The 17362-nt window shown below is 36.2% G+C and overlaps 2 protein-coding genes across 3 annotated transcripts in view; one reads left to right on the plus strand and one right to left on the minus strand.

Moving 5' to 3' along the window:
* The window catches only part of NF1 (neurofibromin 1), a 256616-nt gene that overhangs the window by 165516 nt on the left and 73738 nt on the right, over positions 1 to 17362 (plus strand). The gene's annotated exons all lie outside the window — the stretch shown is intronic.
* On the minus strand, positions 10878 to 15970 carry OMG (oligodendrocyte myelin glycoprotein). Its single transcript, XM_023739642.1, has one exon. It carries the CDS (start codon positions 13150 to 13152, stop codon positions 11830 to 11832), a length of 1323 nt encoding a protein of 440 aa, XP_023595410.1. The 5' UTR covers positions 13153 to 15970; the 3' UTR covers positions 10878 to 11829.

Here is a 17362-nt window from a genome sequence, read left to right on the forward strand (position 1 = left end):
GTATTCACAGAGTTATGCAGTCACTACCACTATCTAATTTTAAACTTTTGTCACCTTTAAAAGAAATTCCATACCTGTTAGCAATCACTCTCCTTCCTCCTTTCCTCCAGTCCCTGGCAACCACTAATCTACTTTCTGTCTCTATGGATTTGCCTGTTCTAAACATTCCATATAAATGAAATTATACAATATATGGTCTATTGTGACTGACTGACTTTACATGTTTTCAGAGATTATCCATGTTGTAGTATGTATCAGAACTTTTCCTTTTTATGGCTAAATAATATGCCGTTGTTTGCATATACCACATTTTGTTTATCCATTCATCAGTTAATGGACATTTGCATTGTTTCTACTTTTTGGCTATTATGAATAATGCTTCTGTGTACATTCATGCTCAAGTTTTTATGCAGATGTGTGTTTTTGTTTCTCTTAGGTATATATATAGGAGTGAAATTGCTGGGTCTTATGGTAACTCTAAGGAACCCTGGTGGCACAGTGGTTAAGCACTCAGCAGCTAACCAAAAGGTTGGTGGTTCTAACCCACCAGCTGTTCTGTGGGAGAAAGACGTGGCAGTCTGCTTCTGTGAAGATTACAGCCTTGGAAACCGTATGGGGCAGTTTTGCTCTGTCCTATAGGCTCACTATGAGTTGGAATCGACTCTATGGTGATAGGTATGGTAACTCTGTGTTTAACGTTTTGAAAAACTGCCAAAGCTGTTTCCCAAAGTGGTTGTACCATTCTGCATTCCCACCAGCAATGTATGAGAGTTATAGTTTCACCACATCAACACCAACACTTGTTACTGTCTTAGCAAGTTTTAGTAACTCCCTCCTCTTCTAAACCATAACCAAATATATACTATTTAACAGTGATAATGTTGGAATATCATTTTTCTGTTCACATACGAGACTTTTAGCTCCTAAGATTAGGCTAGGCAGATGTCTTCATGTAGGTACATAGAATCTAGCAGAGTATGTGACATTTCATAGAACACTTAATAAATGAGCCTGGCTTTTAACTATTGTATATATGTAAACGTTCATTGATAGTGTTAAAACTAATCACCAGTTTTAATTATCTACATACACAGCTGTAGTTTGAGGGAAGCAGACTTAATTAAATAATAGTGAATAGAATTGGACTTCTGAATTGAGTCTAAAGATTACTGAGTGGTTTTGTTTACTGTGATACTTGGTTTATAGAAGTGTATTAGTCTTGTGTGTTAGTGAAACCAGGCTTCAGTTTACTCAACAAAGATGATTTAGTGATTGACACAAACTGAATAATCTGGTAGTTATGACTTAACACATACTACAAAAAAAAAAAAGGTTTAATGGTTACAGTCCATCTGTTGCTATGTAATGGGTTTTTTTAATCAACTGTGATTCAGCTCTTTTAGTGTTAAGTATGTAATCTTTGAAAGGAAATAATCCTGAGATATACTTGTGATTGTTAAGGTTGTGTGTCAACTCGACTGGGCCGTGATTCTCAGGGGTTTGGCAGTTATGATGTAGTTTGGCAGTCATATGATGGTGTCATCACCTCCATGATGAGATCTGATGTAATGTGATCACCTCCATGATGGGATCTGCTGTGAGTAGCCAGTCAGTTGAAAGGGGGTTTCCTTGGAGGTGTGGCTTGCATCCAATATATGTGAGCTTTCTGGCAAAGCTTGCTGGCTTTTGCTACACTCTGGATCCTGCATTTGGCTTAGCATCTGACCTCCAGTTCTTGGGACTTGGGCCAGCAGCCTGCCCTCTTACCTGCCAATCTTGGATCCATCAGCCTTTGCACCTGTGAGCCAGCAGCTTGCCACCTGATCTGTGGATCTTGGGTTCATCAGCCCCTGCAGCTATGCGAGTCAGGAGAAGCCTCCAGCCTGATGTTTGACACCTGACTCACCGACTTGGGACTTGCCAGCTGCTACAACTGCATGAGCCATTTCCTTGAGATATCTCTCTCTGTATATGTATATATAATATATACATATATACATATATATATATGTATATATACACATATATATATAAACACTTTACTGGTTTTGCTTCTCTAGAGAACCCAACCTAAGACATTTGGTACCAAGAGTGATTCTAGAGAAACAAAATTGTAAGGAAGAGTTTTCTAAATTGCTTCTCAAGCCTGGTTAGTCTTAAAGATGTTGATGACTCTGCTTCCAGTAGTAAAGAGGGCACTGCTAATCCATGGCATGAGGTGACAATAGAAATACACAAAATATCACCACCAGTAGATCAGGTATTGGTGAGAGGCAAGGCTCTGAGTGATCGCATGTTTGATATATTTCTACAGTTTTGTCACAATGAGAAGTATAAGGAAGCCGGTTGGTTGGTCCTGCTTTTACTAGACAAAGTGGTGAAAGAAGAGATGAGTTCAGGGCTTCAGAGTCAAAGCTCAAACACCACATAAACGACCTCAAAGTTGCCACTTGTGCCCTGAAAGAAAGCCTTATTTCTTGTAGTAACAAAGCTGATATTGCCAAAAACCAAACCCAGACTCTTATCGTGAGAGTGGCAGAATTACAACACCAATTGAATTTCCAACCTTGAATGGTGTCTGAAGCTAAAGTGAGGGCGTTGATTGGGAAGAAATGGGATCCTGAAACAGGATGGAGACATACAGGCAGATAATCAGGAAGCTGGGGACACTGAGCCCATAAATTCGGTTGAATTGCTCCTGCCAACAAAACCATTAGCCCCTCCACCCCCATCTGATAAAATTAACCTAGCTGTGTCTGAAGAGCCTTTGTCTGAGATAACACCTGGAGAGGCAGCAGAATCATTCCCTGGGGCATTGCCTGAGGCAGATGCTGAATGTTCTTAGAACACATCCCCACCACCCATTTTGGCTTCTAGACCTATACCTAGACTTAAGTCCCAGCAAGCGCCAAAAGGTGAAGTACAAAGTATAATTCAAAACATTTGTCCACAAAACAATACTGCAGTATACAGGCAATTCCCAGGTTGCAAACAAGATCCATTCCTAAGTCTGTCTTTATGTCGAATTTGTAGGTAAGTTGAAACAAATACATACAGTTCTTATTTAGCATCAGTCAAATGTTTGTCTTAGTGTATAATATATATTTTACCTTTCTGTGCATATAAAACACTTAAGAAACACTCTGAAACTGCACAGTGTTTTCACGAGCGTCACAAAATAGTGTGTGTGTTCATTATTAAGAACCATTGTATTTAACTCAAATTTTTAATGTAGTAGCTTTTTTTGACAGTCCATTCTAGAGTACAAGTTGTCCATAAGTCGGACGTTGGTAACCCGGGGACTATCTGTACTTTAAAATTTTTTCTATGACAAAAGATCAGGTTTAGTAATACTATTTTTTGTTAAAGTTTTTTCGTGTGACTTATAAACTGGCTCTTAATGATATTTGAAAGGAGGGGCTTCAGAATATTTTCAGTAATGACAGTATCATTGGACTAAAAGTACAGATTCAACATGACTATGAAGAGAATATAGAAATTTAGATGTATTATCTCTAACATTTATGTTTACATTGAAATCAGTTTATAGCCAACTCATAGTTAATGTACGAAGATACTTTACTTGTTTCAGGTGACTACTTGATCTTTGATGAATTTGATTAATTTTAATATGTTTTAAAGAGACTTGCTTTTGCATTGTGTCTCTAAGGTCATGTTTAATCACCTGCAGCTTTTTTGTAGAATTTAGAATCAGGACAAGAGACTTACAGTACTTTATCCAAGTGTACTTCGTTAAAGCAAGAAAGATTGCATGTGACCATTGTAGAAGAACCATACTATGAGGAAATATCAGAGCCTATAAATAGATGAAATTATTTTTAAACAGTTATTTGCTTTCTTTGATTATTTGTCATTGGTATGGGGAAATGCAGCTGAGTATCTGATGTCTAAGTGATAGAACTGGTAAATGGGTGTGGCTGTGTGCCAGTTACTGTTACACTACATAATATCTCAGAAGCAATAATGGTCACTGAGGCTTTGGTTGGCAAATGAGGGCCTTCTCTGTGGTTATTGTGGGGTATGGCATCCTTGTTTTCCCTTACTGTTGTTTTGGTTTTTTTTCTCTCTCAATGAAAAGCCATTACATCTTACAGAACGTTTGAACTCCCTCAGACTTCCTAAAGTGTTTGGTTTGTTTGTTTGAACTGTGACTATGGGCAACAAAATGAAAAACTGTATTTCCTGGTATTGAGCTTTTCATCAGATTTATTAATCCTTGACTTTCTGATACTCATGTAAAATATTTAAATATCTATTTTTTTTTAGTGCTAAATCATATTTCCCACAGGGTAAATAAATAAGCCTTATAAACTTATTACTTGAATCATAACTGAAGAGGGAAGATACGTGGGGAATTATGTACCATTATGAGTTCAGTCATTTCCATTTCTGATCTTGTTAATTACCCAAGAATTTCTTATACCAGGAACAGTAGTAATCATTAATACTTAGGTAGAACCTACAGAGTGCTTGAATACACATGATTTAGTTCATTACTTAAAACACCCTTATGAAAATGCATGTTATTAACTATATTTTTACCGGAGGACACATTTAATCACTTGCCCAAGATGACAACACAGGCTGTAGGTGCAAAACCTTATCTGATGCTCTTTTCTGTTAAACCACAGTGTGCTCTAAATAGACTTAGAATTATTTTGATCAGACGAAAACCAGTTTTTCTCTTCTTATTGTATGTGTGTGTTTAATTTCTGTGCTTTGACCTCATGAATAACTAAAACAAATTCAGAATATCGGGTCGGGATTCATAGAGAAAGATTAAAATGGGTGAATTGAGCGTATGATCTTAATTGGTTCCTAAATATGCTTAATGGAGTAAAGGTGTTGAACCAGAATGACAGTTCTTAAGGTTAAGTTTCTTAAAGACCTCATTTTGCACCACAGTTATCAAAGTGTGGAGTAAACTAACCTGCTTATTAACACATTATTAACACTTTGAGGTAGCATTTGTTTCCATTTCCCTGACTGATTTCCCGTGGGCAGTCTATTTTTACTGAATTGTTTACAGGTATCAGAACAGTCTTTCTCTGGAGTTGTTCCAAAGGTAACTCCCACTGCCCAGAACAAGTTTCTTACATGTCAAGTAGCAGCTGAGTCAGATCCTTCATTCTTGTACTTTTCTTTGATCTCTCTTTTCTCTGGACTGTGAAGGTATGACTTTGACCTAAGTAAGGGAAACTTAGACTCCAGAGTATAACCAATAGAAGTCTGACTTAGTCTGTCTTAAGCGGGTCAATGTTAGCCTACCAATCACATCTTTGATCTGTGTTGTTCATTCCTTTATTTATAAATTTGAGTAGGGAATGATAAAACACACAAACAAGGAAGCAGGCATACTTCTAGGAGGAAGTGCTTTCAAAGCTGAAATCAGAATGATGAGTAAGGGTGTGCCAAGGAAGGAAGGAGGGAGAGATTGTACCAAAGAGAACATACATCATCTGTGAAAGCCTGATGGCAAGAGGAGAGCGTGGTGAATTAGAAAGACCAAAAGACATTTTGTTTGTTTGGACTGTAGAATGTGAGGGAGCGGGAAAGTTTTAAGATGGTACTGTAAAGGGAAGCAAAGACCAGATCACATAGTAATCCATACTAAGAGTTTGGACTTTATTCTGAGGCATGGGATGATTACTGAAGGGTGTGGGTTTTTTTGTTTAGTTTTGTTTTTGCTTTTTCTTTAAACTGAGAAAAGAGCTGGTCTGGTTAGACTTGTTGGGGGAACAATCCTGATTGAATTGACCATGTAGAGCTAAAGTAAGAGAGTACAATGAATATATACTTCCAAGAATTCTGATCTTGCTTCTCTGTCTCTGATTTTTACCATCATGATAGCCTCTGGTTTCTTGACCATCTCTTCTATTCACAGTTCGTTTGTATTCTCATTTCTTTGTTTTCCTACTCAATCTATACCCCTTGGACAGCTATTTTAATAGTTCTTTTCTTATATCCCTTGTATCTTTCAAGGAAGAGGCAGGAAATAAAACACGTTTGGTATACAGTGTTAATATTTTGGTATGCTTTTTTGTTGTTTTTATACATAATTCTATAGAATGTATGTTTATATCTTGTCGTTTTTATCTAATATTTTCCCACATTTTAAACTTAAAATTCTTCATAAATATTTTTAATAACTATATAATATTCTGGTCAGTGAATCATCCGTTTACTTAACAGATTTCCTAATGGTAGATATTTAACATTGTTTCCATTTTCTTCTTGCTGTTAGAAAGAACGCTGTGATTTACCTAGAATTTACTAGGTTAAAATATTTTAGTTTTTTAGTTATTGCCAAATTGCTGTCCAGAAGAGTTGTGCCAGTATGTAAATGTGGCCATTTTAATATACCTTCCCCAGCATTGATTTTCATTACCTTTTTAAAAGTTGTTTACTGATTTAATAGTAAGAAATGGCATCACATTTTTTATTGCATTTCTGAATTATTTTGTGGTTGGCAGTATTCCCATATATTTACTAATCATCATGTTTCCTATCTTGTAAACGTTGTTTTTTTTTTTTTTTTTTTTCTTCTTCCTCTGCCCGTTTCTCCATTGGGTATCTTCAGTATTTTTCTTATCAATTTTCTGAGTTTCTGATAAACAATCTTATTTATGGTATTCTCTTTGAATGTTTTTTATCAGGTTAGCTGTTTTAGTATAAAGAAATCTGGGAGTTTTGTGTTGACAAATTTATTGATGATTTCTTTGTGTTGTTTTTTTTTTCCTTCTTCTAATTAAGAAAAAAAAAGCCTTCTGCCCTGGAGATTTGTAAATTCTTAAAAATTATTCTGCTGGTCTTACAACTTTTGTGATGGTTAAAATGCTTTACTGGTTTTACTTCTGTAGAGAACCCAGCCTAAAACAACTTCCTTTTTTAATTCATTATTTTCCAATTTTCTTAGCACTGTTTATTGAATCTTTCCCTTCCTCTTTGAGTTCTGATTTTTTTTCCCCTAAATCGAAGAATAATGAGCCCTAGTGGTGCAATGGTTAAGCACTCAGCTGCTAACCAAACAGTTGGCAGTTCAAACCCACCAGCCACTCACTCCTAGGGAGAAAGATGTGACAATCTGCTTCTGTAAAGAGTTCAGCCTTGGACACCCTATGGGGCAGTTCTCCTCTCTCCTGTAGGGTCGCTTTAAGTTGGAATTGATTCCATGGCAGTGGGTTTATAGGGAGCCCTGCTGGTGCAGTGGTTAAAGTGTTCGGCTGCTAACTAAAAGGTTGACGGTTTGAACCCACCAGCCGCTCCTCGGGAGGAAGATGTGGCAGTCTGCTTCCATAAAGATTTACAGCTTTGGAAACCCTGTGGGGCAGTTCTGCTATGAGTTAGAATTCAACTTGACCGCAGTGGGTTTGGATTTTAAATCTAAGAATGTTTGAGAAGTTAATAGTTCTAGGCACTGTTTTAAACAATTTATATGTATTATCTCATTTTATTCCCTCAGAACAACCCTGTGAGGAAATGGAAGCACAGAGAGCTAATTTTGCTCAAGATTATACAACTAAGTAGAACTTTATCATATATTGAGTTCTTATGTGCACTGTGCTATAATTGTGCTATCATTTCAGTATTGTTATCTTCCTTTCTATTCGTATGCTGTTACCATTCTGTCTTAATTATTATAGCTTATATGTTTCCCTCTTAAAGGCTAGGATGCCTCTGTTTCTTCTTTTTTCTGTTCTTGCTAGTTTGTTTTTCCAGATGAACTTAAGTATTTTATGTCGTGTCCTAAAAAGAATCTCATTGGAATGTTTATCGGAGTTGCCTTAATCCATAAATTATACTGGAGTTAATTGCGTTTTTACAGTATCCAATCAAAGTGTGTCTCCTGTGCCTTATGCCTGGTACTTTCCAGGTGCTGAAAAAAGATTTGTTGACTTAATGAATGGAGAGACCTTCATTTATCCTCTCCTCAAGTCTTGGTTTATACCTGTGATTAATGCTTTTTAGCTTTTCCCCATTTGGCCCTGTACATTTCATGTGAACGTTATCTCTTAGAATTGTATCTTTTGGGTTATTGTTGCTGTTGTAGATGGTATCTTCCCCCCTACCCGCTTTTCTGATTATTTGTTGCCAGCATATGAGAAAACCATTGATATTGTCACATTTATTTTGTTGTTAGCTATTTAAAATTATTCTTCTGAAAGTTTTCCGAAGAATCCTTTGGATAGACAAACAATTATTTCATCTGTTAATATGATCATATCTCTTCTGTTTCTTGTCATGGAACTTCCCAAATAATGTTAAAAAGATTGGCAATTGTTTCATTCTTGTTGTGGTTCTGATTTTATAGAAATATAACTTAATTTTCACTGCTAAGTATAATATTTATTTGTGGTTTGCAGTACATAATGTCATTCCTTACCTAGTTCTTAAAATGTATTTTATAAGGAATAATCTTATGAGAGTTTTAGGTTGACTTGTGTGTGACATTTTTGGTGTCAGTTCAAGGAATTTGCTATTGCTTCACAGCATTATTATGAAAGATTATTGAGTAGCATATATTTGTAATCTTTTAAGTTAGCCAGAGAAGACATCTTTTCACTTTGCTGTGATAAGCTAATGTTTCCCTTATTTTCTGGGTCCTTGCTAAACTTGTATCTGAAGCTCAGTTCTAGAAGGTGGAGGAGCAGGGACTGAAGCAAACATCCTTTATTTAATTCCCTATGCTTCCACCATCTAGAATTCAGTCAGTTTCATAGCACTAGGCTTGGATATACAGATGTAATAATAATAATTCTAACAACAGCAGCTTTTACTGCACATAGGAATGTGGGTGGGCCAAGACACAGTGATAAGATTCACACGAATAATGTTATTTAATTCTCAGAAAAAAGCCACTATGAGATAAGTTCTGCTGTGCCCATTTAATAGATGAGGAAACTGTGACTTTAGAGCACTATCCAGGGTTGTATGGCTTAGAAGTGCAGAAGCAAGATTTAAGCCTGGATCCTCTGACACCAGAGCACATACCCTTCACCACTACTCTGTCCCTCATTGTATTTGCTTTTTATTTGTGCTTTTATCTGGAGCGTCCTGACTGGTGAGTATCCTGTTTACCAAGAAACAAAAGTTACTTATAAAATACAACCAAGCCACTTTGGGGATGGGGGTGTGTGTGTGTATGTGTAATACTACCATCTCTTTTAGGACTTCATAAGCAACTATTGATTACTGTTATTCTGAAAAAAATAAATTGATTTGACTGTAATGTTAAGAACCATTGACATTCGAAATTACATGTGCAGTTACATTAATTCTGCAGGTTGTTCATTCATTGCCAGTCTTACTTTAGAAAGCACATTGTATGAGTTCTTTTTCTTATTTAAATTTGCACAATACCTTAAACATTCACTCGACAGCAACAGTGTATGGCTTGTCCACTGTGTGCCAACTACGCTACTCTTTTTTATGCACCAGAACACACTGATTAAGTAACTTAGTGTTTAAGATACTTCTGATGAGCTTGATAGATAGATGCTGAGGACTAGCATGTTTTAAAATGTTTGTGGAGCCCAGTAATATAGTAGTACTTGTCTTAATGGCAAATAATGAGTCCTCCTCCATTAACAATGATTAGAACACAATTTCCTTAGAAGGAAGTATTATCTAATTTGTTTAAGGCTAGATAATACTTCTTTCTGAGAACTTAGAGTCTGAGTAGTTGACATACACTGTACTTGAAAATTTACCAAGCTTTCCCCCTGCATTTTGCAGACATGTCAGTGAGATTGGCATAATCCATAGGTGCTGCTAATGCTGTGATCCATAATTTCACGTTGTCACTTTTCCCCATAGAATTTCTAAGACAGTGTTGAATTTTTGGCACCCTCAAAGTGAAAGACAGTTACTTCTAAGTAACCTACTTTCTATGGCACTCAAGATATATAGTTTTTAAAGTTAACCAAGAGGGTGTGGTAGAGTAGTGAATATCTAAGCAGTTAGCCTCTATCATGGATGACGAAGGTGCTAGATCAGTGATTGGGAAGGAGTGGGGACAGCTTGCTTTTTGGAGACTTTTTCAGACTACCCCTTTTCTTCATGGTGAGATTCCCTGACATAGTGAGCCATTTAGGCTTTCTGGGGCAGAAAAATGTTCAAGAGCCACTGCACTAGATAGCATGAGACAGGAGTTGTTTTACCGAAGCTTAATAATAACTTTTTCACAAGCCTGGTCCTTAAAAAGGAAAAAAAAAAATACATGTAAGAAGGTTATTAACTTTTCTCTCTGAATAGAAGTGTTCCCAAACCCTGAAAGAAGGTTATCTTAATTTTAAAATTTCTTGTGAAGGAGCATATGAAATTTTCTTTCTGTACTCTTTTCCCAAATCTGAGAATGCTTGAGATTAGATTCTTTCATATACTTCACAAATTAAATACCTCATTTGTGGCTTCACCCACTTCAGTTATGCTTTCTTGCATTTTAACCTAGCTTTGTTTCAAGATTTCTGTTTCTGATTTTTGTCTGTTGCTTATGTTTGTCACTAATTCATAAAGTGGCTTACTTTCATATATTTTATATTGTAGTTGGAGTCCCCGTGTAGTTTGATTTGGAGTGCCCTAGTCAGTCCTGGTTGCTTAGTGGTTAAGGACTTGGCTGCTAAAGATTGGCAGTTTGAATCCACCAGCTGCTCCTTGGAAACTCTATGGGGCAGTTCTACTGTGTCCTATAGGGTTGCTATGAGTTGGAATCCACTCGACAGCAGTGGCTTTGGTTTAGTCAGTCCTAGTCCTGTGGTCTGCTTTATTGGATTCCTTACCTGCTTGTGCACCAAATGAATCACGTCCATCCCTCTCTCCTTTTTCTCCCCTCTGCTTCCTCAGTACTGCCCAGCCCACCCCGTATTTGTCAGAACCCACAGTTTTATCCTAATCTTATTTTTAATTTAGATAAATCACATTCTGACTTCTAATGTGCAAATGACAATTTTTCCTCTTCTGCACATAACAGGCTTTTAATTTGTTAATACTTAAAATTTTCATTAATGTATCATTTGTTAAATATGCACTAAAATTGCTCCTTTACATTTCTTTAGACTAATACTTTTCATTTTAATGTGTTTCTTATACTTATCTTAAATGCAAAAAACAAAGCCATTAAAATTTCTTATTAAATGCGAAGCCTATTGTTGGCCTTTTGAAGAGCTTTTGTCCATTATATAATCTGTAAAGTAGCCAAGAGTTCCTCAGAAGCAGGACATCATTTAGATTTAAAACAATTATGGCTTGTGTGTAAAATAGTGATGTGGTCATAACCATTCATGGGATGGCAACCACAGTTTTACTTTAGTGGCAACATCCTTGGATGCCTCCAACATGTCCTCTACCTTAAAGACGTTATTAAGGTACCCTAGTACAGAAATGGTTAGATCAATTTGATTCTGCTGGGTAGGTTAAATTGGTATGACTAGAAAGCCAAATGACACAGTTATGAGCATAGACCTTTTATTTTTTTTCCCAGATGTGACAGTGTAAACATACATAAAATACATATTAAAGTTTAGATGCTTTATATTTTGTGCAATAAATTGAAGCCTTAAAAAGAAAACATTTCATTAAAAAAAAGAAGAGATTCATTAGTTTTACTTAAGACTGTAAAATAGCAGCAAGTACCAAGACATTGTGCACTTCTTTTATTTAAGACAAGTTAACTTCATTTATATCAGAATCAGAAATGTAAGACTGGCTTTCTTGAATACTTAATACAGCTTGAATCACTGGTTAGATAGGGGCATATTTTCCCAACTGTACATCAGGGAGGAGTTCTTTCATTAATTTCAGAAAATACCCTCAGACAGCCAGCATGACCACAGCATTGAGCATTAAGAGAAATGAAATGTTTACTTTCCAGACACATGCCACAGAAGGTAAGTGAGTCTTTACATTTGTGGTTGTCTCTTCCCTCCGTAAGGTAAGGGTTGTGCTTTGTTGAGGAATTTCAGAGAAATTACTTGGCATGCCACTAGTGATACTTAGGGTCATAGGTGTCGGGGATGGTTTTGTTGAGCTAGTGAGGCTTGTGTTTGTAACCATTCCATTTTGGAGATGAATAGTTAGAGTTGCAGCTGCTGCTTCCTGTGATTTGATCGTTTCTGTGGATGTACCTTCTGGATAGGGCATGAAAGCCTTATCGGTGCTAGTAAAGGCAGTGTCTTTGCTTAGGGTGGCACCAGACGTTGTTTCCCTTGTTCGATACTGTTTGGGTATTTGGGTCACTTTGGGTTGAGTTACCATACTCAGAGAGTTAGTGGTGTCCACTGTCTGCATCCCATTGACAGTGAAGAAGCTTGAAGTAGCTCCAGAAGGTGTGGGATATATGTTATGTTCCTTCAGAGATGATATTTGGTTAGAACAGGTAGTCCCTATCACATGGGCCTTTGTTCCCATCATCCACTTTAATAAGTAAGTAATATTTTGTTTGTGGTCACATGACCACCTATTATTGTAAAGGGTTATCTCTTGTAACTGCAAGAGCTGATCAAAAGCTTGATCTGGAATGAATGTGAATTTATTGTTGTGCAGGTAAAGATGTGTAAGATTTCTCAGGTTTATTAATGTTCCTGGAAGGATTTGTGTCAAGGAATTGTTAGACAGGTCCACGACATGTAGTTTGGAGGGCATGTTGGTTGGAACTGTCCAAAGTTTGTTACTACTGAGGTTGAGAACCTCAAGACTTCTTAGTGTATTTTTAATGAGGACAACCTTTTCCAGCATATTCTTAGACACATCCAGATATTTAAGGTTCCAGTGATATGCAGTATCAGATTTGTCAAGAAGTTTAATGTTGTTGTTAGCAGCAGACATGTTCCAGAGTGACCGGGGTAACTGAGCAGGCAGGCTTTCCAGCCTGTTGTTTGAAATGTCGAGGGTCCTCAGATTGGTGTATTGGGTTAACTGGTTATGCAGATCAGTAAAATGGTTATAAGACAGATTTAAATGTATAATATTCTCTTGCAGTCCAGATGGTAAAGTAGTCAAGTTTCTGCCTGCACAGTCCACATGCCTGTGCCTCTCTGTGCATATACATTGGAGAGGACAAATGCATAAAATGCCAGGTGTGAGAAACAGAAGGATGAACAGGCAGGGAGACATTTTCAATATCTGATATTCCATCAAAGCCTGGAAATAAACAGATACACCCTTCTTTTAATATGCAAATACAATTTAGGCATCTGCTTGGGTCAGTTAGCATTAGGCAAAATTTTCAATAAACCTCGTTGTTGTTGAGTCCTTTTATAATTGTTCCAGTGATTAAACTAACAAAGCTCCCCTTCATTTATAGTCCAAATGCTTAATCCTTCAATTGGAGCTATGTGGTAGAGAGAGAGACTCTCTTCCCTCTGCGCTCCTTCATTTCACCCCCTTTTTTACCTCTTTTTTTTTTTTTTTAACCATAGTCCTCCTTATTCATCTTCCCAGAGCTTTAACATTATAAAATGACATTCTCTGCAAATAAAGAGTTGGAATCTTAAGGTATTATTATTTTTCATAATCTTTTCTCAGATGGGAAAAAATGGCTGTCATGTCTCTGTTTTTAGATGTTTTTTAAATCTCTGCAGTAATGTAATAGTGTGTGTGTGTGTGTATGTGTGTGTGTGTGTGTAGGGTGAAATTTTATTTAGATCTTAAAGCAGTACTTTGAAATTTCATCTTTGTCTTTTTAGGATACATATATCCTTGTAAAACATTTTAAGGCATTTGAAAAATCCAGACCAACACCATACCTTTAAACTTCACATTTTACAAAATGATGTTGTCGTGTATGTTTCAGTGCTGATTCTAAAGAAAAACGATGTGCATATTTACAAAGTGAATGGATATTAGAAAGAAATCCCCCAACTGACACTGCAGCAAATTTCTGGTGCATGCACTTGCTATTGAATACATATTCGATCCTAACGTTCACTTTTTCTTAAAAAACAGAAAAAAATTCTGAAGTTGGTCTTTTACTGATTTTAAAGAACAGCTTACCATAGTGTCGTCTTCAACATCAGCATCTCATTTCTCCGAGAAACTTAAGCTTAAAGGTCGCCTTGTTCTGGAGAGTAGGAACGGTTTCTGGCTGTCGGTTGTGCTTGCCTGCTCAGCTGCATTGTGTTGCTGTGAGCTGAAGCTCTGCAACCACCTGATCAGTACCACATAGGAGAACTGCAGAGCTGTCATTGGTGCTGACTCAAATTTATTGCAAGGGGTACACACACAACAAAATGGACATTTTTTTTTTTTTAATTTACAGAGTGTTATTTATACATCTCACATTTGCTATAGATTGCATGTTAGATTTGGCCCTTACTTGTAGCTATATATTTGTCTGAGCTTGGGTTTCACATTTTAATGCCTCTACTCTTTTACATGTTGAAAATGAGTTGTTCTTCCACGTGGATAGTTTTCAAAGATATTAGTTTTTTTTTAATTCCTGCCTTTTTATGTTCTTTTCTAAAATGCTATAGTTTCATGTATTATAACATAAGCCTTCTCTTTAATATCATAATACAGTCTGTTTGATTTTTATGTACTCCCCCAACACGGTGATTATTATGTTTAATCCGCTTTTCAAATTTGTCAGCCACTTAAATGTTTCACCTTCCCTTATAGGAAGTACCAAAACCAGATCCGTTGTCAAGTCAATTCTGACTCATAATGACCCTGTAGAACAGAATAGAACTGCCCGATAGGGTTTCCAAGGAGTGGCTGGAGGATTCAAACTGCCAACCTTTTGGTTAGCAGTCAGGCTCTTAACTACTGTGCCACCAAGGCTCTTCAGGAGATACAGAAGTACTTAAATATGATTATTTTGTCTTCATCTTTATGATACGAAGGGTCATTTGACCCAGGTACACACAAGCTTGGCTATGTTCTAAACTACTGAGCATCTTATGTTTTTAATTAGCAGTTTATATTTATAATAAACATACTTTATTTTATGCCTTTTGGGTTAAGGAGTTTTTCTTCAGGAAATTTACTTTGGATGATGGGTGAGTATGATTATTGTTTTTCTCAGACATTTTTGATATATGTATGGCCGTTTGATTTTGTGTTTTAAAGGTAGCAATATCAATTCTGGGTGATTTCTTCAGAGCGTATGATATTTTATCTTTCTGAGAAAGCAATTTATGGTTTTAAAATTACATGAAATAATGTAAAAACAACTTTGGTCATGAGTTTTATAAAATGAAATCAGATTTATGATAGCTTCTGGTCCACTCTTTATTGGATTGATTGTATAAATAATTTGTTAAAATTCAAATCTGCTAATTTCTAGAGTACCAAGTTTATTTTAGAAAAGAAAAAGAAACTTGTTTTCATTACCAAATTGTTACCATTTTAAAAAACAGCAGTTATTAGCACATTATTTGTAAGAAAAATCCCTTTAAGCCTGACTAGTAAATCTTTTGTTTTTCTCTAAATTACATTTGCGTTATTTGAATTTTACTCCAAATAGAATTTATTGTATTAAAATTTGAAGTTTATTTTATTAGAAAAGAAACTATACTCTAGGAGACTCTTTTGTATAAAATTAATGTTCCTCGAAGAATCATCTACATTTTAAAAGTCTGCAACACTAGAAATTTATTATTGATTAGGTACTTTATTCCCACTTTACTTTGAGGGTTCAGCCTTGGGCTCTTAATAAGATTCTTTCTATGGATTTCAGAAACCACTCATCAATCATTGTGCTTAAAAGTGTCTAAAAAAAAAACTGCATTCAGCAATATTGTCCCTTTGTGGAAATACGGAATGATTGCTTTGACATTTAGATTTCTATTTTATCTAGTATATACACTATAACACTTCAAGGAATGTGACTGAAGGTCAGTTTACCAAACACTTAAAATCTCTGCTTTTTGAAAACCTAGAGGAAATGGACAAATTTCTAGACACTCACTACCTACCTAAATTAACACAAACAGAGGTAGAACAACTAAATAAACCCATAACAAAAGAAGTGACTGAAAAAGTAATTAAAAAACTCCCACCAAAAAAAAACCCTGACCCGGCTGGCTTCACTGGAGAATTCTACCAAACTTTCAGAGAAGAGTTAATACCACTACTACTAAACGTATTCCAGAACACAGAAAAGGATGGAATACTCTCAAACTCATTCTATGAAGCCAGTATAACGCTGATACCAAAACCAGGTAAAGACACCATAAAGAAAGAAAAATACAGACCAATATCCCTCATGAACATTGACACAAGAATCAATAAAACTCTAGCCAATAGAATTCGGCAACATATCAAAAAAATTATTTACCATGATCAAGTGGGATTTATACCAGGTATGCAGGGATGGTTCAACATTAGAAAAACAATCAACATAATCCATCACATAAATAAAACAAAAGACAAGAACCACATGATCTTATCAATTGATGCAGAAAAGGCATCTGACAAAGTCCAAAACCCATTCATGATACAAACTCTCAACAAAATAGAAATAGAAGGGAAATTCCTCAGTATAATTAAGGACATTTATACAAAGCCAACAGCCAACATCATCCTAAACGGAGAGACTTTGAAAGCATGCCCCTTGAGAATGGGAACCAGACAAGGATGCCCTTTTTCACCACTCTTATTCAGCATTGTGCTGGAGGTCCTAGCCAGAGTAATTAGGCTAGAAAAAGAAATAAAAGGCATCCAGATTGGTAGGGAAGAAGTCAAAGTATCTCTATTTGCAGATGATATGATCTTATACACAGAAAACCCCACAGAAAACTACTGGAACTAATAGAAGATTTCAGCAAAGTTTCAGGATACAAGGTAAACATACAAAAATCAGTTGGGTTCCTTTACACGAACAAAGAGAACCTCGAAGAGGAAATCACCAAATCAATACCATTTAAAATAGCTCCCAAGAAGATAAAATACTTAGGAATAAATCTAACCAGAGACATAAAAGATCTATACAATGAAAACTACAAGACACTACTGTAAGAAACCCAGAGAGACCTGCATAAGTGGAAGAACATACCTTGCTTATGGATAGGTAGACTCAACATTGTGAAAATGTCAGTTCTACCCAAAGCAATCTACAGATACAATGCAATCCCGATCCAAATTCCACTGGCATTTTTTAATGAGATGGAGAAACAAATCACCAACTTCACATGGAAAGGGAAGAGGCCCTGAATAAATAAAGCATTACTCAAGAAGAACAGAGTGGGGAGCCTCACACTACTGATTTTAGAACCTATTATACCGCACGGTAGTCAAAACAGCCTGGTACTGGTACAACAACAGATACATAGACCAATGGAACAGAATTGAGAATCCGGACATAAATTCATCCACCTATGAGCAGCTGATATTTGACAAAGGCCCA

Source organism: Trichechus manatus, unplaced genomic scaffold, assembly GCF_000243295.1.
Source record: "Trichechus manatus latirostris isolate Lorelei unplaced genomic scaffold, TriManLat1.0 scaffold00138, whole genome shotgun sequence".
In the NCBI taxonomy this organism is placed as follows: domain Eukaryota; kingdom Metazoa; phylum Chordata; class Mammalia; order Sirenia; family Trichechidae; genus Trichechus; species Trichechus manatus.